The sequence below is a fragment of the Plectropomus leopardus genome, chromosome 21, assembly GCF_008729295.1.
Source record: "Plectropomus leopardus isolate mb chromosome 21, YSFRI_Pleo_2.0, whole genome shotgun sequence".
NCBI classification, from domain to species: Eukaryota; Metazoa; Chordata; class Actinopteri; order Perciformes; family Serranidae; genus Plectropomus; species Plectropomus leopardus.
Genome location: NC_056483.1, coordinates 24723292 through 24748491, shown reverse-complemented (window position 1 = coordinate 24748491; position 25200 = coordinate 24723292). Strand labels below are relative to the sequence as shown.

At 40.0% G+C, this 25200-nt stretch overlaps 1 protein-coding gene across 1 annotated transcript in view; it reads right to left on the bottom strand.

The window, feature by feature from the left end:
* Positions 1-1146: 1146 nt before the first annotated feature.
* The window catches only part of LOC121960515 (sorting nexin-7-like), a 51780-nt gene continuing 27726 nt past the window's right edge, over positions 1147-25200 (bottom strand). The window contains 2 exon segments of the mRNA XM_042510254.1: positions 1147-2195; positions 21966-22118. Coding sequence (XP_042366188.1) covers positions 2115-2195; positions 21966-22118 — 234 coding nt within the window. The 3' untranslated portion in view covers positions 1147-2114.

Here is a 25200-nt window from a genome sequence, read left to right as displayed (position 1 = left end):
AAATCACAAAATCAATTTTAATCATCATTTTTTACATATTCAATAATGATAAAAGCAATAAAGAGAAAAAAAATTATATCAGTATAAAAAGATTACTAAAGCATTGTGTTACAAAGACATGGCAGATATTTAGCTCCTCTTCATCACACATGTAAACGTGAAATCTCGATCGGCACAAAAACAAACGTTCTGAAGAGAATTTCATTAAACATTTAAGGCTTTCTGCTCAGTGTTGAACAGGAGATGGACAGTGCTGTGTGTTACGTTAGCCGAAAGAAAAACGCTAACTGTAGCGTGATCAATGCATTTCTTGAGCTATTTTGTTATGAAATTTTATAATTCTGACTTTTTAGTGTGTGTCTTTGCATAAATGTGCACTGGTGGATTCCTCTTAGGTAACGTAATGAGAAAAAACATTTTAGACAGAAAATCTGCTTTCAGTCAAATGTTTGCAGCATTATTTTATTGTTAAAGAGAGTGTGAGGATGTACTTGTGCCAGGATCAGACCAGATAACTGACAAGACCACTGTGTCGCATAAGGTGAGCAGAACTTGTTGCTGTGACTTGGCTGAAGGAGATGACAGGCCTCATGTTGGACTCTGACCAACCAGAGCTCATCTCAGGTGATTGGCTGACTTCATTAGGTGGGTTTCCATTAACCCTCAAATTGCGGAAATTGCAAAAATGAGATGCTCCTAATGGAAAGGTCAAGTTAAAAAATAACATCTATTGCAAAAAAAGCCATATTTTGCCAAACTGCAATGGAAACTTTTTTTTTGGCTTTTCTAGGTAACATGATGCTATGGCTATGTGCTTGTCAGTAGGAACTGGCTCCCTCATATTGCAGCAGGAGCTACAAGAGCTGTTATTGCATCACATAACTCTTCAAAAGTTGAGCGGATCATCTGCGAGTTCTGAATCCACAATTCCTCTGTGAAATTGTGGACTGTCAGCTCCCAGAAATCCCTGATGTTCTGTTTCTGCACAATGGCTTCCTGCGCTGAGGGGCCAGCTAACAACTCAGTCCATATTTGTTCTGGTAAAATTGTGAGTCAGCAGCATTTTTAAAAGGCAGCAAACAGCCTTACTTTTCTCTTCCATTCCTCACGTTTCAAATACAAAAAAAAAGAAAAAAAGAGTCACAATACTTTGGAACTTTTAGACTCCTTTATCGTGGAACTTGTAATATGGTTTACCACTCTTATGCTGTCAGTCGAGTACAACTTCCTGGTGGTAAAGTTGGAAACTTCCATCAACTGGAGTCAAGAGTGCCACCTGAATGAGTCATTAGTTTGTTTGCATTTGAAGTAAAGATGAGACCAGAACTTAAATTAATCTTCACACTGCAAGCCTTAGTGCTCAATTTGGATTTTTTTTTTAGAGACGATTTTTTGCTTTATCAATCTAGAGTGACTTAAAAGTTGCACTGAACTCTAATATGGGTCACACGGCTGTTCAGACTGAGGTCACATTTAAAAAAAAAATCTGATCTGTACTGATTTAAAACCACATGTGAAAGTGGCCCAAATCTCATTTGAAAAGATCAGATTCCATATGATTTGTGTTGTTCACACAGTCATCATACAATCATGTCTGGGTCACATGGGGGAAAACATCAGATTTGGGCTACTTGGGCCTGCAGTGTGAGCATAGTGTTATCATGCAGCAACCTTTCAAGGAGGTGTGCTTTGAAATGGGATGCAGCTGTTCTCCAGCCACAGTGGAAGATATGAATATTCAACTGTCCCTATGTTGTCCACACAGAGTACCATTAGTGTAACTGTGAACAATGATGCACAGAAAAGCAGCAGGGTGCAGCTAAGGGGCCAGGAGCCTTCTTTAAACTTTTGGAATTGCTCAGGAGGAGTGTAAACACCAATATGTCGAATAATTGAATCACAGTGTTGGTCTGAGTGCTGCACAGTCATCACTGGAATGCTGAGCTGGGACTAACTTCTTTGGCCTGACAGAAAGAGAGAGAGACAGAGGCACAGCGTGTTTGTTTCGTACTTGATGCATTTTTGAGAGAGTTGACATCGGTTCAAAGTCTTTCTTTGGGTGTGTCAGAGAGACGACAGTGTGTGCTGTAGAGACGTTTCATCATCTCCACCCTTTAAGAGACGTCGTCCCCGTCTTTCTGCTCGCTGGGTTCCGCTCTCTGAGACAGGAGGAAGGACTCCCACACAGCCAGGCACTGAAAGAAAAGACCAACCATCAGTGCCAAAACAGCAAAGGATCTGGTGGTTTCCTTTGAGTGTATGTCTGCAGTATGTTTGAGATATAGTTTATGTCAGTTGTTTTACGGTGTCTGAAAAACACTTGAGCTTGCACTTCATCAAATGCGCGGAAACTCAACTGTCTTTGCTTGAGGGCCACTTTTGCAAAATGACAATTAGACCAGGGGCCACTTGCAGAAGCCCCATACATGTTTCAGAGATTCAAGATTCAAAAATCTATGACGTAGTGACAGAAAATTGCCTTCGTTAGGGGGCTCCACCAACATGAAAAAGCATCCATACCCATGAGACTCAAAAAAGCCCCACAAAAAGTCACACAACAGTTCAACAGATCAATAAAAACACATGTACAGCTACATTAAAAAAGCAATGACTAGCTTGCCTTGTTTAAAAAAGTGCATTGTGTGTCTCTAGGATTTTAGGCCTTTCTTTTATTTTAGGAGATTTTGAAGGATTTTAGGACATTTATTCGATTTATGGATGTTTCTAGAATTTCAGATCATTTCTAGGATTTTAGGATGTTTCTAGATTAAAAAAATGTTTCCAAGATTTTAGGATGTTTGTTGGATTTTAGAAAGTTTCTTTAATTCTTGTACATTTCTAGGACCCATAACATTTCTAGGATTTTAGGACATTAGAGGTTTAGCTAAGACCAATGTTTGGGGGTGCAGGGATCCTTCACTGGCACTGTTATTGATACCTGTGCTTTATTTTGATGCTGTTTTATGCTCTCTGGTCACTTATATACACTAGAAGCACAAAGACAATGTCCAGTGTGATTTTTATTGTGAAATAGAAAATGGTTAGGGGCCACCTGGGTAAACGTCTTTGCGTCTATCGCCTCACATCCATGGCACTTCCCTGCATGAATTTGTGAATATGAATAACATCAGGCCGATTACATTGTTCTTTTTATCATCTATAATTAAACTAAATTCAGACCTTTAATAACCTGGACATAATAACTTTAAATTAGCTGCACCCAATACTCCATCCTTTAGGTGTCTGATGCTCTCTGACTGATATTGACTTTGTTCAGATTTATTTGTTAAAGGCTGTCTGGCATACTTGAGATCACCTATTCCCTATTCAGTTGACAAAAAAACAAGCTTTGTGAATGTTTACAAGTGAGAATCATCCTGGACAGTATTTGTTTCATTCTGATACATTACCAATGTTCCACTTTTACCATGATGGTTTCGGAGCAGCACTCAGAGATGTGAAAGAGTGATGTGTGAGTGTCTGAAGAGCTGTCCCAAATGTCTACCCCAGCAATTGTCTCCCCTCTTTCTGATCATTTGCCTCTTTCCTCTTCCTTTCTCTAACTCCCTCACCATCTCATCAGTGAAGGCACATTATTGCAGCGACAGGGGCGCTCAGAGAGCCCCATTGTGGATGTGTGTGTGTCGCAAAGGACTTGACAATGCGAATCACACTTTTATGGCATAAAAGCAGTTATCTAGATAGCAGAGGCAGGAAGCCATGCAACCAGAAAGTGAAAATGACATGCACACACACCAACAGACACACTCCAAAGCCAATCTATGAACTTGGGTTCCACTCTGTCAGCAGGCATCAATAAAGTGCAGTCAGTTTTTCCAAGGTAATAGCAGTTTGTTTAGAGGCGGCAGTAAGTCAAAGCCTTGGCCCGTCAACTCTCCATTTAACAGCCAATTTCTCTGCGGAGCAGCCGCAGCACCTCGGTCGCTCTGTGGCGGTGCAGCCTGGAGCTGTGGTCAGAGGAATGAGTTCAGGAGAAGGAAATGTCATCGGTCAAGTTAAAGCACAAATGGAGGAGACTGAAGGTCTGATGAAAAGGAGAGCTGAGATGGAGAAAAGCTAATGCTAAGCCTAGAGCTAATGCTACTAAAATATGAAGACCAGTGTCACATCTCGTACCAACTTATCCAAAATTTAACAGAACCCCTACATAAAAACTAACAAACAAACAACCATTTCTCTGCTTATTTTCTTAAAATATTGAATCTAATTCATGAAATGTTAGTAAATCTGTGAGCAGATTTGTACAGAAGACACCTAGGTACTGAGAACCTACACCGGATTCATGAACGCTATGGGAAACTAAGATTTGATCGTAGGCTCACATGTATGTTCATGAAGGCCAAACAATCTTAAATTGACAGCGTGCTCCCATTAGTCAACAATTAACAGACATCCACGCCCATCAACATCCAGTGAGTATCATATCAAGAGGTGATCATTAGTATGGATGTCTGCATCGTGTCCACCTGCAAACATGCTGCAAAGAAAGAAAGAAAGATATACAGAGAGAGTGAAAGAGTGAGCCAACGATAGAAAGAGAGAGAGAGAGAGAGAGAAACTTGAGACTGAAGTTATTTTGGTGAAATGGAAAAAGTTTCATTTTTGTTAATGCAACTGTTGTGAACTGTCTTGTGCTTAACCCCTTGAAACCTGGATTGCCATCATTTTTCTTGTGCTGTGTTGAAATTGCCTTTCACAAGTTGAGTAACTTCGCAAACAATTTCCAACAAATAGCAAGAAGCTAGTAAAAAGTGACGACAAATTACCTGAAAATTAGTTAAGAGAAAAAATGTAAAAAAAAAACCCTATATGTATAATTATTAGAAGCACTTAATAATATTAAAAAAATGTAGTGATCACAAGAATAAGGTATTTGTACACTTGAAAAATGCAACAGTGCAGCTGTGTGATCACACAAACAGCTCACTGTGACGCAGTTCATTTTAGATCCACTGGGTGTCCACAGCTTGCAGGCTCACGAAAAGGCATGTCTGTGACAACCAATCGCATCTCTTGAAATAATTTGAGACACCTAGCAACCGGGTCAACCACACCTCCTCACTAAAGTCAAAGTTTCGGTCCCTTCCTGCTCAGAGTCGCTCTTAGAACTTTTCTAAAAATAGGACTCCTTGTTAGAATGTTTTTAGGCTCACTTAGGAGCTCTCTGGCAGTATTCTCAGAACATTTGTGAATACCTGATGATGACATTGGTTGAAATAACAAATCCAAAGACAGGACGGGATTTATGTGATAATTATTATATGTTGATGAAATGGTATTTCAGGCTATTTGAAAAAGGCATATTTTGCAAAATGCATATTAAAAGGCACATATCGCTTTTATAGCTCATCAGATGTGTAACACTGGGGGGCGGGAATGCGACTGTATGGATGCCAACTGCAAATAAATCCAAAGAAGAAGAAAAAGTACAACCAAGTCACATGACATTCTTCAACACATGACTCGGTATGTGTAGATGGAAGAGACGAGAACATCCTAATTCTTATACAAGACAAAGAAATTACAGTAATATCAGATTGGCTTTATTGAGTGGCTGCCATTGAAATAAACCTGCCAATATTTTGGACATCCATCGCCATGGTTACTGGACTGTTACTGCAAGATGAAAGTTGTGTAACATTGCGAGAGAAGTTGCATAATATCACTCAATGGAAACGCAATCAATGTGCAATTGTGTTTTATCTAAATTTCGAAAATATTGCTTAAGTTTTGCGCAAATCTTTAATGGAAACCCAACTACTATTATTTCACAAAAACAATCCCAAACTATCCCTTTAATAAGACCCAAGTGGTAATAAGGTGGTATATTAGTGGTTAGACAAATTCATCAGTTTAAACTAGTATAGTAGCTGGCCTTGATACACTATGAAAATCAATAAGACACATATGGATGTACTGCATGATACATAGAACAGATACACTAAATATATGCACCTATTAATTAAATACACAGCAGACACACACACCCACACACACGCACACACACAGGGTCTGTAATTACAGGGTTCATTAGGAGAGCAGAGGTCTGAGCAGCCGACAGCTATCCTCCAGGCTCCACTGGAGCTGAACAGGTAAACACAGACAATCAGTACAAACACACACAGATGGCATAGGGACGTAATGCCACCTCACACACACACACACACACACGCACACATGCACGCACGCGCGCGCGCGCGCACACACACACACGCGCGCGCGCACGCACACACACACACACAAAATTCTCTACTACAGAAGTGTTTTACTGCTGGAAAGATGGTCTGCTCATAAAACTGGGCCATCTCTGCAGTAGAAATATGCAAACCAATTTGGAATTAGTGTTACTTGACCAGAGAAAACAGAGGGAAAGGGATGTAGGTTTGCTTTTGCTCAAGAGGTATAAAACCTACAACTACCAGATTGGACTGCACCTCACCAGGCCAATAAACTTTCCTGCTGTTTGGTGACATAATGCGAGTTTGTCCATTTTGACAATATGGTATTGTAAAGGATAAATGATATCAAAACACTGCTACATTAGCTAAGAAAATTTAGAAATGCATGTTGATATGTGATCTTATCAGGAAAAAAAAAATATTTAATTGATTTGTCAATACAACATTCATATTTCCTGACATCAGACAACCAATATGTCTAACTCAAATTAAATGCAGTCATAAGCACTGTGGAAGTTACACATAAGCTTGATGAACACCTCTGCATGGCCACTGGGGTTACACTGATACACTGAACGGTTGGTGGCAGCACCAGGAGGGGCAGGAAGCAAAGAAAGGAAGCTAATAAAAAGTTATTTCATTTATTGGTTTTCATGTTCATGTTTTTTTTTTTTTCATCTCACAAATCCACAATTTGGAGAGATACTTGTCTATATTTGGCATCTAAATGGTCATTTTGCAACATTGCGCCACAGCTGTTGACACCTTCATACCATAAACACCAGAATCGCCCTGCAACAGCTAAATCATGAAAACAGTAAAAATAATCCTGAAATGTAAGCAACATCCTTTTATATTTATACCAGTCCCCAAGCAGAGTCCCTGTTGCTATGGGGTAACCATGGCAATGCTGACGAGGCTCTGCCTCTTCCATCCATGGTGAGGGCAGAGCACTCAGCTCATCTGAATGATGAGCAATGTGTCTTCAATAACTGCTGGATTCAGAAACACAAAGATTCATCATGTTTGGAAGCCAACAGCTGACAAGTTGGTTCAAAAAGTTTTCATCAATTATTCTGTCTCATTAATTATTACATATTTTACTAATTTATGTGTATTATATATACAGAATATATTCTGTCTGTCCTAGTCAATTGGGGCTTATGTTTGAAACAAAGCAAAGAGTCAAGTCTTTTCTTCCCCTGTGCCTTTTCTGATTTAAACTTTTTGACAATAATTGAATTAACTCAGTCAAGCAACGTGAGCCACAACATGTGCATATAATGGCACTTACTAAATTAAATCAAACCAAACCAAAACCTTTAGAGCCTGGATCCACATCAGCTTTATTTTGCTACATTCAGACATCTTTAACAAGCATTTAAAATGTATGGAACTTGAAAAAAAAATAAACATAGATCAATAAATTGGTTTCTTTTGAAACCATAAGGAAAAGGTAGGCAAATTATTAGATACAATTCAAAAAAGTAAAAATGTCATCTATCTATCTATCTATCTATAATGATGTTTGTATGCTAAAGGGCAACACCACATCAAGCATTATATCTATAACTATAACGTTCTGTAAACAGCGTTGCAGAGCACTCGCAACACACTCCATGAAAATGTTGATGAGCTGCTGCTGCTGTACGCTGCGAGGAGGCTGAAGAGAAAGAAACAAAACTAGAAGGATAAGGGTTCACCAAATTCTGCTAAAATGACAGGAATTAGGAGAATCAAACACTATTATGAGAGCTGCCATCTTTTGAAGACAAGTTTCATTCACCCTTTGGTATGAGTCAACATGACTTTGCTGACATTGTGACAATGGTAAAAGAGGACATCAGTAAAGACAAAACCAACTTCAGAGACCCTGTCAATGCCATAGAGCGTTTGGCTGCATGACTCAGCTCAAATTACATGTTTGTGTCATCGGCAGCCCAATAATATGTTATATAGATGTTCATAGCCATGATTGAGTGATTAAACCATGTTAAATCTTGTGTCTAAATCCTAAATGAAAGAGATAAGCTACAGTTAAGAGGCCAATATTGTAAGCACTCCTGAAACTTTATATTGTAGAAAAAATGTCCCTGGAATGTACTGATGATACTCAAACTGAACACTTTAAATTAGGAGGATGTGGATCTAAATTCAAAATGTGTTCTGTAGCCTATAAATCATCATATTAAGGTGATATTTTTTAATCAACACTATGGACTTATCTCTTTCATTTTCTTTCCCTGATAGCAGTCAACAGCACCATCTACTGGCCAGAATCTGCTATAGTCAGGAGACGAATCCAAGATTGATGAATAAATTCATGGAAATAAAAACAAAAAGAAAACCATCATCGTATGCAACTGGACTTGCCTGAGTTTCTTGAAGACAACTTAGAACGTCATATTTGCAGTAAAATTACAGTGAAGATACATGATTGTAAGGCCGTGCAGAATTCACAGGGACTGAATTTGTGTGTAATTTGCTGCAATCGCAACATCGTGAAATCCTGGAGGGACTGATAAGTATGGTACTGGAGCAAGAAGACAACTAGCTTAGGTTAGCATAAAGAGTGGAAGCGGGCGGGGGGAGACCAAGTACGGACCCAAAATGGGCAATTTATCTGTGGCCCACTTGGGTAAACCCACCCATGTGGGCAAATAACATGGAGCCATAATGGAACCCATGGACAGTTCCATACGGGGTCCATTTCTCTGCCGATCCCGTATCCAAATGGGCTCCAATACCGATGTTGGCTGTCCAGTTTTCATCATACTGTATGTCAATCTTTTGATGATTCATTCTTTGTTTTTGTAACTTCTATTATCTGTTATTTTATAAATTATTCTCTTAACCTGTAAAATCCCTCCAAGAAAAGATATTTTCAAATATCATGTTTTGTGATCAATGATCCAAATCCCAAAATGTTCTGTTTGTGAGCATCATGATATGATACACAGTGAAAAGCATAAAATCATCATTTTGAAGCAGCTGAGACCATAACACGTTTTGCAGTTTTGTTCGATAAATGACTTTTAGTAATTAACTGCATTATCCAAAATTCAATGAATTCAATTTACCAGTCAAACCCTTATGAACAAGTGACAAATTAACATTCACACAGCATATCTGACTATTTGAAAAGCTCTGGTTTCCGGTCCACACTACTGTGCTACACCTGCACAAAATGGCTAAATTCTCCTAATTTTCCCCACATGTTGCATTGATGTTTTTTCTAAGACACTGTCTCACCTTCCTCATCCACCTATGGTAAGACACTGGTGCACCAGGTTGGGGTGGAATAGATGCTACTAAACTATCTTCAACCTGGCACCCCCACAGGGTGTTCATGCAACATTTAAACAGCTCACTATGCTCCTTTAACACTTTCTCTCATGTAAATCCTGGGTCGCCCTTTCATCGCCACTAAATCCTTGCATCTCCATGCAAGCACACAGCAGCCATCAACCCCACGCCTCTACCCACTTATGCTAGGTGGACATAAAAATTAACTCTGCACAACAAAGGTGCAACTTACTGCCTGTTGCTGCTCTGATGGGCAAACAAACAGGATGAACTTCTGACAGGACTTGAACTATGAAATATTTGAAAAGTGATGCAGTTGTCTTTATTCATTCATCCATCTTTACCAACTCAGTTACAGTATGGTAGGACGACTGCCTTGCGCCAGTGGATGCTGTGGAGAGTTTTGGTTTGGTGTTGAGACAGCTGATGTCTGTTTCTGGAGTTCACTCAGTCTCTTTTCTAGGGTTTCTGGACAAATTTTTCGTCACCTCACTTTGCCTGTATCACAGACAAAAAGATGCACTAAAAATACACAGCCAAGATTGCAGCCAAAAGCCAACTACCACATACATTCTGTGCCTACATAAGAGGAAAATAACTCTCCTGGTAAATGATGGTGGTTATTTCTCATTAAGAGGCAAATAAAGCATTTTTCTTGGGCCAGTGTATTTCTTTAATTCTTTAAAATGGGAGCACCACGTATTTATGCTATATAAGAAACGCCAGTAGCTTGAGAAGGCACTTAGTGTCTATTCTGAGCAGTGTGCTGCAAATTTGGCATTTTTTTCTGAGAGCTGAGAGATGAAAATATTACAGATGTAATTTGAGTTGGACTTCGTACTATGACTAAGGCTATTTCTAAAATAGCCAGAATGTGACATGATGATAAATGCAGGTTCAGTCAAGTTTGCATAAATCAGACTGGCTTGAACACTGGACTGGACCAGCCTAACCAGAAATCAACCCAACTCTAGTTATGACAGTCCAGCAACGTATGGAGTCCCACTGGGTGGCTCCTGTTGAGTTAAGGTGGGGTTCTAATCATCAACTTATTGTACCTGCCAGCTCTGAGTGCCCCTGTGCCTGCTGCAGCTCCCTTCTCTATACTCCCCGCTGATAGAAGCTGTGCACTGTATTGGAGGCTCCTCATCACCGACTAGTGTAAGTCGAGTTAGAGTTCACATTGAGACACTGGTCTGTGTAAGGGTACTTCCTGTAGACCATGGTCTAGGCTCCCTTCAAACTTCAAGTAAACACATGTATCGAGGACTGGCCACTTACCTACCTATTCACTAGCTTGCAGTGTGAGTTGATGTTACTGATCAACTCACTGATCATCATTAAGTGAAGCTGCAGATGCTGGAACAATTAAATTTGATATAAGTTATCTACTGGTACCAGATCTCAGATGAGGTGGAAGCCATTGATGGCTACTATGAGGAAGTGGCTGTTAATGTTTCTTGTCTTGTATTGTTTCATGTCCAGTGTACCTAGCCAAAGCAGCAACACCAAAAGAGAAAATGGTCATGTAAGGTAAGGCTAAGTTTGTGTTTGTCACCCACTTCACACCCGCCCTCCCCTGCCTGCTCCTCTGTCACTGTGTGTTAATGGTGCATGCACGTCATTTGGGAATAACTGTCAGAAGGACTTGACAGTTAAAGTGATGAATTGGTGGCGTTCAAGCACTGAAAAAGTCTAAATCCCTCAAGATGTCATGACCAAAGTTCTTTGTTGACAGGAGTGCTGCACATAGCTGTTTTCGTTATCCAGGAATGTTCATTCATTCCTTGTCCTCATAAGGGTTGTGGGGAGGCTGGAGCCAACCCCAGCTGTTATCGGGCAGAAGGCAGGGTACACCCTAGACCCTAGAGGTCGCCAGAATATTGCAGGGCTGACACTTATAGACAGACAACCTTTCACACCCACAGTCACACTTAACGGCAATTTAGAGTCACCAATCAACCTGACCTGCATGGCTTAGAATGTGGGAGGAAGCCAGAGACCTCAGTGAGAACACATGCGGACACGGGGAGAACATGCAAACTCTGGACCCTCTTGCTGTGAGGCAACAGTGCTAACCACGCGGCCACCGTGCTGTGGCAAGAAAACTGTGGACTTTTAATATTGGGGTGAACTGTCCATTTAAGTCTCCGCCGTCCTTCTCAACACTTCTCCCACATTATGCCTTCTTTGTGCTGTTTATGTCTTTTTCCTGAAACCTTGCTATTTTCCTTAATCACTCCATCTCCCCTCATTTATTGTCCCTCTCCATCCCCCAGTATTCCTCTACACCCCACATAGGTGGTATTAAACCCTCCCAGGTGCAAGTGTCTTATTAGATCCTCATAGGCCGCCTCTCGGTGCTCCACTCCAATAAATCATTCACGGGCCCCATGGCTACACTAGCCCACACCTGCACCTGAATAACAATATCAGCACACAGCAGAGAGCTATGTCGTCCTTTGGGATCACTCTCAGTAGAGTTATTGTTTGTTCGCTGTGTGCTATGGAATGTCAGGAGGATAAAAAGGTTGAATGCATTTTAAATTCACTGACACCGGTTTGCTGTATAGAGTTTAACTTAAGACATCTGCTAAGTGAGTCACTGGGAGGAAATAAATTTGGTGTGGTTATCAATTGTTTTAATGAAGCAGTCTAAAGCCCAATATGGAAAGGAAGAGCATTCTTAATTGAGGTGTGAGTGAGAAAATATTCACCATGCTCACTGGTAACTAGACTCGACGATGCTTATTAATTGGGTTATAAGAGGGCAGCCTATTACTGTAGGGCTGGCTTTCCTCAGACAATAGCTCCATTCTCATTGTTCCCAAAAATGTAACAGTTTCCATTTTGCTTTGGGAGATATAAACAGGAAGCATATATATTATCACTGCATTGCCTAAACTTCAAAATGTGATGATTCCCAGGCAAGTTCTTGAGTAACAAGCAGCATCTTTTTTCTATGACTTCCAAGTGGATTTATGGCTGTATATTTGCAGTACACATTGGAGGTGACCTCAGAATCTAAACATTTATGCATGCGTATGTGTGGGTGTGTGTGTTCCAATTCGACTGAGCAACATCACATTCTGCTTCTACTCTGAACTATCTGATGAACAAGGAATATACATTAAACACGTTTCTCAGAATATATGTATTGAAACACTGAATGTTAACTGAACAAGGTTATCTTTCAAGAAAACTCCAAATTGTGGGGTCTAAATTAGTTCTGGGAGGCAGAATACCTTCAGCTAAGATTCTTTCTGTTGCATTTGTACAAAGGCAGCTATCCTCTGAATATCTCTCTGTATACGGGCCCATTACAGTGAAATGTTGGCTAAGATTCTCAGTCATCCAGATCATGGTAATTGTAAGTGCTATATCTCTGGCAACTGGACTTGCTTGAGTTTCTGAAAGACCTTTCACCTCTCATCTCAGAGGCTTGTTCAGTTCGACCCAGACTAATTGCTAAAACTGAAGAAGCCTCTCAGATGAAAGGGGAAACGTCTTTAAGGAACTCAAGTAAGTCCAGTTGTCAAACATATAGCACTTAGAACTATGCAAATTATAAGTAGGACTCTTTCATGGCAATGCTGGATGTACAGGATTTTTGTGGCACAATAACTCAGCGGTTGGTTGCATGGTTGGACACATTCATACTGTAGAGTCAGCATTTAGTGTATGTGCTCTATACAGTATATATTTATATATATACTGAGAGCTTCTTGGACATGGGCAGATGACATAATCAAAGACACATGCACCCTCTGTCTATGTAGATATGGAATGTTAGACGAAACTCAATATCATGAATTGCAGCTTTTCATATGCAAAACTTCTGAATACATTTGAAAACATCAGGTATTATCCAGATGGAATAAACTCTCAGAGGACCCACAAGTGTGCCAAGACACAGCAGGTATTTGGGGCTGTAATTAATACTGGAGAACGGGGCGGAAAATCCTACACACACAAACACACGCACGCACATGCACGCACGCACACGCACACGCACACACACACACACACACACACACACACACACACACACACACACCACTCTGAATGGGATAGAGATCTCTGATTATGCAATATTCAGAACATCCTACCAACCATATATAACTGAATCCCGTCCAAATAGGGCTTGAAATTTGAACTCAATAACAATCCATTCTCACCAAAGATTTGTACAAAATAGCATTTATTGTAGGTTATTCACATTGGAGATACCACAGTAAAGTATTCTGTCACTGAAAATAGCCAATCCACTATCATTGAAAAGTCTGTTCAGTACCATAATCTAGTAGAACTCTGCTCTAGATAAGGCATGACTTTATCCTCCATGTACTGATTTTACACTTAACCAGAATATTTTCGACCAAAGCTTGGCTGAGCACGCCTGCTCTATCTTACCACTGTACTGATTTAACCATATTCAAACCAGATTCAGGCCCAGTAGAATCACAAGGCAACATCTGGAATCCGCCCATTCTACCAAACTGACTGATTTATCAATAAGTTCCAGAGGATGCAGAGAAAAAGGACTGTGCCATTTATTTTGTTCAAAAGATAGAAAACATAAAATTCCCAGAAAGCAACGTGACATACTAGACCAATAAACACCCCAGCTGTCGAGTGACATATTGTGGACTGGTCTGTGTGAAACAATAGCAGCCAGCAGGTAAACAAACAATCCCGTGCTACATCCATATTGTAAAATATGATTCTTAAAAACATTTGGGGTGAGAAAAAGGCAATGCTGTAACAGAATCTTGGTTTATATTTGATCAGCACAGACCAGTTTAATTGTTTGAACTCAGCATTTTCGGTTTCCGTTTGCACTGGGCAGGAAGCAGTATGGCACCCACTTCCTGTTTACAAATTCTCTCTATTACAGTTAGAATATGGTTCTAAGAACATGTTAGTAGAGAAACAGGCAGTGCAGTAACATAATCTTGTTTTAAATTCAATCAGCACTGCCTAGTTTTACCGTTTGATCAGATTTTGGTCCAAGTTTGAGAGAGTGAGAGAGGCAGGTAAGTGACCTGATCTAGCTCTATACTCTCTGTGTCCATGGTGGAGGCATGGTTGTCAGGCAATACGAAAATGCGGAAGTACACCCTGTAGTTCGAGCAACAGCCCCAAGAACCAGCAACAATCTGCCAGAGCAAGCAGAATCTCACCCTGGGGGGAAAATGGATATCTAGGCACTGGTTAGATGGAGGGAAGTTTACCCCAGATCATCTATGCATATTAAACCACATTGTTCTGAGGCAAGCTGGTTGAAAATTGGCAAAGTATCCCCTTAAGAGTTTGAGTCAATAAGTGTGAGAGGTGTGTTAGGACCAAACGGTCTTGACAGGCTGATGTTGACAATGCAGGCAAGTTTTTTTTAACCTTTTCAGTGAGCTATGACTGCAAAGCTCATTAGCTATCTAGCCCGCAAACTTCAGCAGTGCACTCTTACGCCCAGTGGGTGTTTGAAGAATGTCAAACAAGCTGCAGTGCTGGACAAGACATAAATCATATGTCAAACATTTAATTTCAGTAAAGGCTATGCATATTCTTTATGTATCCTTTATAAAGGGCAATGCCAAAGCAGAAAAAGTTGCTTGCTTGTTACCATTTAGTGCTGAGAGGTTATCACCTGTACATGTATAATTGTAATGGACTTTCTGTCTGCTCCCAGTGACAGAGCAGTCCTCCTGGAGAGGCCACAGCTGCTAATAAATGTCTTGTTAGCACTATGTTCTCTACAAGTGAGTGGCTGAGCTGTGTCAAATTGATGTATTGACTTGGCAGAACAAACATCTAATAATGTGAGTCATGGAACGTCGTCTGCGTCCACCTCGCCCCAAGTTGTTTTGCTTGCATGAAGCCAAACTAGTCTCTCAGAGCGGCTTCATCAAAATCCCTGCACAGCTCTCAGGTAGTACAAAGAGAAAATGGAAGATAGATTTTATCTGCCATCGAAGCACACTCTAAACTTTGTGTTTTATTTATTTTTTAATTATTTTTTTTTCTTTGAATGGTGGATTGATTAACAGTCTGCGCTGTTTGGCAGAAACAAGAGGAGTGACAATACACTTGGAAAAACAAGCATCTGGTTTCCAAGAAGCTGTTAGCTAATCAGGAATCATTGAGTACAGAATTTACTAGTCATTTACACACACACACATGCACACACACACATGCACACCCACACAAAAACACATACACACAGACATACACACTGAGGAACAAAAGGCAAACGGGCAGAACAAAGGTACTGTAACAATACAGCTGACCACTGTGAGTTCATCAGCCCTTCTTTACACAATCCTATATTAAGCATGCAAGTGTGCATCATATAGAACTATAATCTGAAACTATTTCTTATCTGATTTTGGCAATAAAATAAAGTTCAGACAGTTTACACCAATGCAACTAGATGAGACGTTTTATCGTCTCCATAGAAAGAACTCTGTGCTTTAGTTCAGATCAGCTTTTCAGGCTTATTTTGTTGCTGAATATAATTTGTAGCCCTTTAAAGGTAAGGATAGTGATAATGAGATACTTGCTAAAGTTGTTTTTCTAGTGATTAAACGCCAAAAATATAAACAAACTGACTTGAGCTTTAGATCAATGGCATTCGTAACAGACAACATTTTGCCATAATAATTTATGTAACCAGCACCAATTAGTCAGCCAATGAGAATGTGTGCATGGCATGCACTAAAGCTACGACAGCAGCAGTAAACCAGCACGAGTACTGAGAATGACATATGTGTTAACAGCCGCAGAGATGGTGGACTTGGGCTCGGCGGGGATGGAGGACTGTTGTCTGGTACAGCAAGTGAACACGCTGTCTGCTGACAGTTTGGAGCCAACTCAGCTGCGCTCAAATTTGATTTGCTGTTGAAACAGGTGATGTGCCTTATACTCTAAAACCAGCCGAGTCAAGCTGAGACGGGCCTCTTCACCATGGTGCAACTTTTCCCTGCAATGTTCTAAAACAGTTTGGTCTTATCCCACTATTTTCATCTGAACCTGGCTTATTCTACATAACAACTTCATAAGGAGTTATTAGGGCCGTCTGGAAGTCAAGAGACCCCTCATGCAACTGGGTGAGACTGAGTGAGCCAGAGGTTGCTGCCTGCAGAAACCGAGGCTCCAGTCTGGCTCCAAGACACAATATCCTCTGGCTTCTGCATAGAAATGGTGAATTCACAGCTCACGGTAACTTAATATGAAATCTCTGACTTTTGTTTCATATCTAGTGTTGTCAAAAAAAGTCGCTGCATGTGTGACCCAGTATTAGTATAATTAGCATGCATTAGCTCAGAGAGCTAACTTGGCTTGTTTACTATATTACATGAATGTCACTGTGACCCTGAGCATCCCTCTAAACCCCATTCAAACTCCTAAACTCTAAATAAAAAAGAAATGAATGTCAAATTTGAACGGCTAAATCTGTTTCTATTGACATAATTCTGAGTTGGGTACACCCCCCAGGCATTATTAGGTCTTCTGCATGCTGGCTTACTAGCACACTGGCTACAAAAATGATATCAAGCAAGAGAATGAGGCTAAAGCTACACATTTATGCAAAATATCAGGTAGCCCTGGTATTGTAGTACTTTATGAACAAATTAAATACTAAGGTACTCCTATAGGTGGTAAGCAAATTTCTCCAGAACGCTAACATTAGCATCTTATATCTTGGTAGATTAAAAAGATGCCTTATTCATTGTTTTTTTTTAATCATTTTTTTATTATTAACTTTAACGTTATGTTTTTGGATTTCAAAAAAAATAAGTCACAACCCTACAAAACATGCACACTAACGTGGGGAAACAAAAAGGTTCCTCTCAACAACTTTTACAGCTCCAAGCCCTGTTGTGGTCAAATGCTTTGAAATAGTCGTTCTGTTTATTTTCCATCATTATTATGCTGTTATTCATCAAAAAAAAGGAAAGCTATTCATGCAGCATTAATACACACAGATGTGTTCTTAACTTCCGAATGCTCAAATTGAGAACCTCAGAGAATCATTAATATTTCATTTTCGAAATATTCAAAAGTAAGAGCTAAATTTATGTGTGGTGCAACTCATAAATATGCAAAAACAGCCTCCTGAGTCTTTATTGTTGTGCATGGCCATGGCCCCATCCACAGATCACACAAAATCGATGTTTCAAAGCTCAGTTTCTAACAAATAGTTTCACTGGCTGTATTAAAAGACGCTTCCACATGCAGCACCGAGTGCCCTTTAGCTGCTTCTCCATACACGTTTTCACACACACAGTCAGACATGTGCACACACACCAGCACTCATTTGTTGTGTTACATTTGCTTGCCGGGGGCCACTGTGACTTGGTGATGAGTGTTTTTGTCAGGGCTGCTGCAGGGAGAGGCCAGGAGAGATGGCCTGCCCCTGCAGACAAAGACACTGGAGAGAACACCCAAATATGACAAGGACACACACACACACACACACACACACACACACACACACACACACACACACACACACACACACACACACGAGGAACACACACACACACACGCACGCGCACGCACACACACAGTTGTTATGAAGTCTACCAAACACCATTCTGTTGTGATGTGTTACCACCACTACACACTGTGAAACAAGAAAGGCTGACTGAACCAAAATGCTGCTTTTTAAGAACACAAATATTTAGTAGTAAAAATGAAACATCTCTGTTTTACATGACATGGCCAAAAGTGCATGGACGGTCAAAGTATGTTGATAACATTCCAGTCAGTGTGTTCATCCCGTAGTCTCTATAAAAAATCCGTCTGTGACTTTATGTTAATTATGTTACTGTACGTTAAGGACTTAATATCATGATGAATGAGGTGCTAATTGATGTATGTGTTGTATAATATCATACTAACCATTCTATGAGAATATATTTGCAGAATATATATGCTGGTAATAAAACAAGCTTAAAACCATTAAAATAAACTACTTTTAATACTTTTTTTATATTCTTTTGTGTGGGTACTTGCATGTGTACATCAGGGGTCTGAGAGAGACGGCATGTCAATCCCGTCTATGTCTTGTACATATGGCAGAATTCACATTAAAGTTGACTTTGTCTTTAAAAGTGACCAAAGGTGTTGGATGGAGACAGGTCACTCTGTAAACCAGTTGACTTCTTCTACACCAAACTGGGAATACCATTTCCTTATGGAAAAATTGTAAAAAATATCATTGTACGCAACATTAACAATTACCTACTGTACTTAGAAATGAAGAGGCCTTAATCAAAGCAAGTAAAAACTGACCTGACGTTCAGCTTATACTTGATAGGTTGGATGTTCAAATTCAAATTGTTCATCTTAAATTTTGGTGTCTGAAGCAGAGGTAAAACTCTGTCAAGGATTCTATTAAATCAACAATAACCACATTCATATCTCATAATTACTATAATACTTGCATGTTTTCTTGTCCCATATGTCTGTAGATTTTGGACGATTGGTCAGACAAAAGAATAAATTCAAACATATCCCTTGTGGCTTTGAGAAATCATGACACATTAACACATCTAATTAGTGTTGTTGGTAATCAGTACTCTAAAATATCTTTAAAAGCTTCCACAGGAAATACAGTGTAAGACCTGACAGCCCTTTTATGTGCCAATTGTTTGAGGAGGACTATATCTGAAGTGCCACTACCCTCTGCTGGCAGAGATCCAGGAACAAAATAGATCCAAAGCAGACTGAAGCATATTTCCATCCTAACTCTATGCTTAGACTCCAGCATGACTAACAAAACCTATAAACGAGTAAATGATTGTTACCGTAACAGCTTCATCGTCTCTTTCTTCTCCTGCTGTGATGCTCTCTTCTTCCAACTAGGTCCATTGTTCTTTTTCAATGTCTAATTCCTCGCTGTCTCTGCTGGGCTGCCTGCTCGCTAATCTGGATATTGGATGGTTTCTTCTGAATTTTTTTCTCTGTTTCACTCTCCTACTTGCCTCTATCGAATATCACCATCCTCTTCTCCAAGGTTAAATTCTCTCCCATCAGAAGAAATAAAACCAGCAAGGTTCTTTGTTGCCATCATTTTGTGCTGATTCTCAACATCGCTGGCAGTCAATGTTCAATCTTGAAAACTAATGACAGAGAAATATTGTGACTTGCTTTGAGAATCTGACATAGCTCAAGGCCCACTTAGCAACTTATTCTGGGGCTTTCTACTGTATCTGCCCCCCGCTCGCCCTGATCGTGGTCTGGTCCTGGTCGCGCCGATGCTGTGATCTTGCCTTTGGACAACTCCCTTTCAACATATGCATGAGACTGTTATCATCTCTCTCAACATCATCATAGAGAGCAATTACTAATTTCACACCTACCATTATTGTAATATGACATGCATCTGTTTCTATTATTGCTGTGCTGTCGTACACTGTAAAGCCCTCTGAGGCAAACCATGTTTTGTGATAATGGGCTATATAAATAAAACTGACTTGACTTGACTTGACTATCTCATGGTCTTCATCAGTGGATAGTGTTTGCTCAGTTATCATTATGTAACCAAAGTTCCATACTTTGATTGGTTATAACAACAGGGGGCAGTATTCACAAACATTCTAAGAAACATTTTCAGAGCAACTCTGAACAAGGACGGGGCAGAAACTTTGATCTTAGTGAGAAGGAGTGGTTGACCCTGTTGCTAAGTGTGGTGCATTCCTTTGACGTGATTGGCTGTCACAGACATGTCCTTTTGTGTACCTGCAAGGTGTGGACAGCCAGAGGAAATCAAATGAACTTCTACTTCTATCATTTTTATCTAGCTCTAACTTTCAGTGTTGCTATCACAGACTCTGCTCAGACCACTGCTGCTCCACCCCCCATCACATTCAGAACCACCACAGCACTGTCGAAGGCCACAGGTCCTTTCCTTTCTTTTACTTAGCACATGCAGCGTAATGCAATGTATGCTTGATTCCATGTTTGCTGAATAACTGAGAATAATTGAGAAATGTTTAGTTTACTTAATGTGTTACAATTTTTCTTCATTACTTTCTCAAATGCTTTTTCTTATGCGTAAGCTGTAATAAGGCAACACAATATAGCACATTTCATACACAGAGGCAATTCAAACTGTTTTACATAAATAGATGAGTAAAGAAATAAAAGCATTAAGATGAATACATAAAAAAAAACCCCAAAAAACGTAAGAGTCGCAATTAACAGCAAGGTGAACATAAAGGTCTTTCACATTTTTTCGAAGTACACAGAGTTGGGTCACATCCAAGATCTTGAAGTTTATACCAGCTATGTGTGGCATAATAATTATATTTAGCTTCTGTTTTGTTTAAATCCAAGGAACAGACTGGTCCCTGATGAACTCAGAGGTCTAGAGGGTTCATAGTGTGGAAACAGGTCAGAGATAAACTCTGGCCCTAAACCATTACGTGCAGCATTTGGAATGAGCTGTTGCTGCCCGAGTGGTTTTGTGGAAAGGCCTGAGAAAAGACTATTATAGTAGTCTGACCTACTACAAATGGCAACATGAATTGTTTTTTCTTTGTTTTCTAATTCTTACTATAAGATACAAAAGATAACAGGCTGGTTTTGTTATAGACTTAATGTGAGATTTAAAACTTTGATTTGATTTGATCCGCTCCAACATTTGATTTTCAATTGCTTCCAGCATCGCACGACCAAAAGAGGCATGACAAGCTTGTCAGTTAACCTTATGGCTTCTTGTTTGACTTAAAACATACAAATTGGCAGCATCTAAACAATGACGATGGCATAATATGTCAATAACAACCATATACTGTCCCTGTTACGTGGCGGCTGATCTCGTTCTCTGTTTGGAGGGTAAGGAGCACCCAAATCTCACTGTTTTCCTAATTTGTGGACATTTATGGCTGCTGTTCTTCTTTAAATCTCCCGCCACAGGAGGCATGCAAAACATGTCATCAAAAGGTCACACCTGCTGCACCTATGGTCATGTCTTTCCCGCTTCACTTTCACACAGACCTCATTTTGGTGCTGTTACTGCCTCTGTTCCAGGCTCAGAGGCAAGACCACTCTGTGCCCACTTTCTGCGATCAGTTTTGTGCTTTGTGTTTGTTCAGACACAATGATTCGGTAGGAGCATAGTCACTTGTTGACAGAGCTATGTATACCAGAATAGTCTGCATGGTTGTGGTAAGCAATTTTGTTCTTTAGCATAATTTAGCTCAGTGGGATCATATAAAAGTTGAATACGAGAGGACCAAGAATTGAACCTTGAGGGATAATAAGGAATCGGCTCCAAACTGAGTCAATGCTAATAGCTCCTGTGTGCTAAATCAATATACTGCTGGCGTCATGAACCCAAGTCTAACCTGAATTATTTACCCTAAGTTTTAGAGCAGAGTTTTACTGTTCTGTGGTCTTACAGTGTGACTGTCTATAAAGCATTTTCTTTGGTTGAAATTTTGAACTCACCTTCTCGTAGTATAGCATGTTCTTCTCAGCAGTGGCTAGAAAGGCTGATTTGAGGTCAGTTCTCATGCTGCTCTGCCAGCGAGACCAGTCTCCCTTCAGGGCATTGTTGGCCAGCTCCACACGGTCCGCCAGACCGTCCACCTCCTCCTGCAGCTGCAAGTCAAACGCACAAACAAGGACTAAACACTTCAGACAACCTGAACATTTTCCAGAATATTTGTCTGTGGGAATGCAGAAGCAGATGTGCCTTTCATGTGCTTTGCATCAGAATATTTAGGGTGACCCTGTTATTTATTCACGGGTATTCTGGTGGCTAATATGATTGTTATGGGGTTCAGAATACACAATATTTTGTTTTATGATGATCACTGTGTCAGATTAGGCAATTATAGACTGAGAGAATTCTTGACATGAAATGTTTCTGAGCAATGTCAGACTAAATGTTGTTCCCCAACCAATCATAGCTCCCCATCTTTCACAATTTTATCTTACAGGATTTCATGTGACAAATAAATTGACTGATTGATTAGATAAAAGAGTCTAGGGACCAAGTTCTGGGGAAAAAAAAGAATAATATTAAAGAATAAATAATGATAATACAGAATAAATAACGGTGTCTAAAGCAGTGTGCATGAAGAAGCCTTAAAAAAAAGACATAAAATAGAAAAATATTGCGTTCGCAAGAATGAGACGAATGCAAGGCCAGTGCGACCTTGAAATTTGACCACCAAAATCTAACCAGTTCATCCCTGGCTCCACTCAAATATTTGTGTCATATTTGAAAAAAAAAATATTCAAGGTGTTCTTAATATACTGCATTTTCAAAAACAAGGTCACAGTGATTTTGACCTTGGACCTTTGACCACCAAATACAGAGTGACCTTGACTTGTGATCACCAGAATCTGAATGGTTCATCCTTATACCAAAGTCAGCATTTGTACCAAATTTGAGAAAAAAATTCTAAAGATGTTATATTATATTCACAAGAATGACACTGGTGGTAACAGTGACATTGGCCTTTGACCTATGGCCATCAAATTAGCCTATTATTGAGTTCAAGTGGATGTTTGTAATAAAGAAATTCCTTCATGCTGCTCTTGATATATCGTGTTCAGACAACCCAAAAAACATAGTGCCTCTGGCCTTGGCTATCGCTGGCGTGGAGGCATAAATAATAACTTTAACCTTTCCTGTGTTTCACAACCAACAGCCCTTACATCACACCTCTGAAGCTTTGCCATGTTTACAGTTGCAGGCAGAAGTGCACTCTGTACTACTATTGGTCAGCGTCATGGAACATGTGAGATTTGTCATGAAATATTTTGACACCCTAGTCTCTTGAGGCAGATGCAACATCTATTGTTGTCCACTGTGATATACTTTTTGTCCTTCCAGGCTGGTCACAAAGCTCAAGGAGTGGGTGGACACACCTCTTCCACCTCCATCCCGAAAACGGCGCACCCCAGGGCAAGGTTCTGAGTTCCCCGTTTCTATCCCTGTACAAACGCGACTGTGCAGACTCTTTGGACTCTTACACACTCAAGTTTGCTGATGACACAGCTTTGCTGGGCCTGATCACAGATAACAACAAACAGTTATAGGTACTGCTTTACACTGCAAAAGGGTGTTAACATCAAACACTGCAAGAATAAGACTCCCAACAACCTGAACAGCCTTTTTCTCCTATTGAGGACACTGCCCAAGCTTGATTTTTGATTATTTATTTATTTCAGTGCTTATCTGTTCATTTATTTATTTATGTTGTTAGGCTGACTTCACATTAAGCTTTTAAGAACGTTGTTGCGTCAGCATTTTGCTCTAATACCAGCGCTTAATTTCTCAAATAAATCTAGACGACAAAATGAGAGGAAATGTTAAATATTTGATGTGTGTGTGGAGCAGTGCCATAAACCACAGCATTTAGAGCCTGAAATAGTTTGCTTTGCCTGTTTCTAGATGGGCTTTGGTACAAATACGCACAGCTCAACACAATACAAAGCACACACAGTAGGATATAAATGCCATAGAAATATAAATGAAAAGGTACCCCATCAATTATGACTTCATGAGGGACTAGTCCTTAAAGAGGAATTTCAGTGATATAAAGAGAGTTTTCACATGGAGGTAAAAAACCTACAACTACCACAATGCATCGGATCAATAAATCCTGCTGGCGGGTGACATGTGACCTCGTCCCCTCAACACAATGGCTGCAGGCCAAATTTCATGTTTCACTTAAACAGTAAGCTAAAACATGTTGAAAATATTTGGAAAGAGAAAAGGGCAACTCATTAACAATTTTTTTTTTATATTTGATCAGAGCTGCTTAATTTTAGTATTTGATCTGTTTTTTTGGCCTCTGTTTTCACTGTGCAGGAGGCAGTATGGCGCCCACTTCCTGTTCACAAACTACCACATCCAAATGGGGCACTAAAATTTGTTTCTGAAATATTAAATCAGCACTGCTGAGTGTTAAAGTTTGATTGAACTCATTTCAGTCAGAGTTTGAGGGGGAGAGGGAGGGGCGGCTGTGTCTCTTGATCAGCTCTGCACTCCTTGTGTATGTGGTGACGGTGGTGTATGGTTGGCGGGCAATGATGTGTACTTAACTTGTTGGACTATTTTTAAAAAATGTTCCATTCCAGTTGGTGTGGCTCCTTATTCTAAGCATAAAGTTATTTTACACTGCAGCTGAAGAAGAGGAGGAAATTGGGGAGTTGGTGGACATTGTTGTAATGGCTCATAAATTAGTGGCCTCTAAACCACATTTGATATCCATTACAGGATTACTGGAGACGCTGAACAAACAGCCACTGCATCAACCTGCCTTTGTTTCAGATTAATGAGTTAGTTTCATCATAAATTAGCATTATTATTTGGTAATACCTATTAATTGGTGTATACCAACATAAATACATTAACAGTAAATTTAAGCAGACTGTGTGACGACCCTGAAGTCCACATCAGATTAGCTCTCCTCGCATCATCAGATGGTATCATGCAGCTGGATTCACAGACACTGAGCAGGATTAGCTGTCTGACATTTAGACCGACAACAGCCTTCACTCAAGTTCTATCAGCAATGCATGCTTAATATGGGCTTATATCCACCCATACACACACACAAACACACAGTGGGGCTCTCAGTGGTCTGCTTGTTACTGCAGTGATATCGAACCAGCCGTTTTTGTCAAGACTATGTGACAGAGGTGTGTGTTTGTGTGTGTCTCCTAA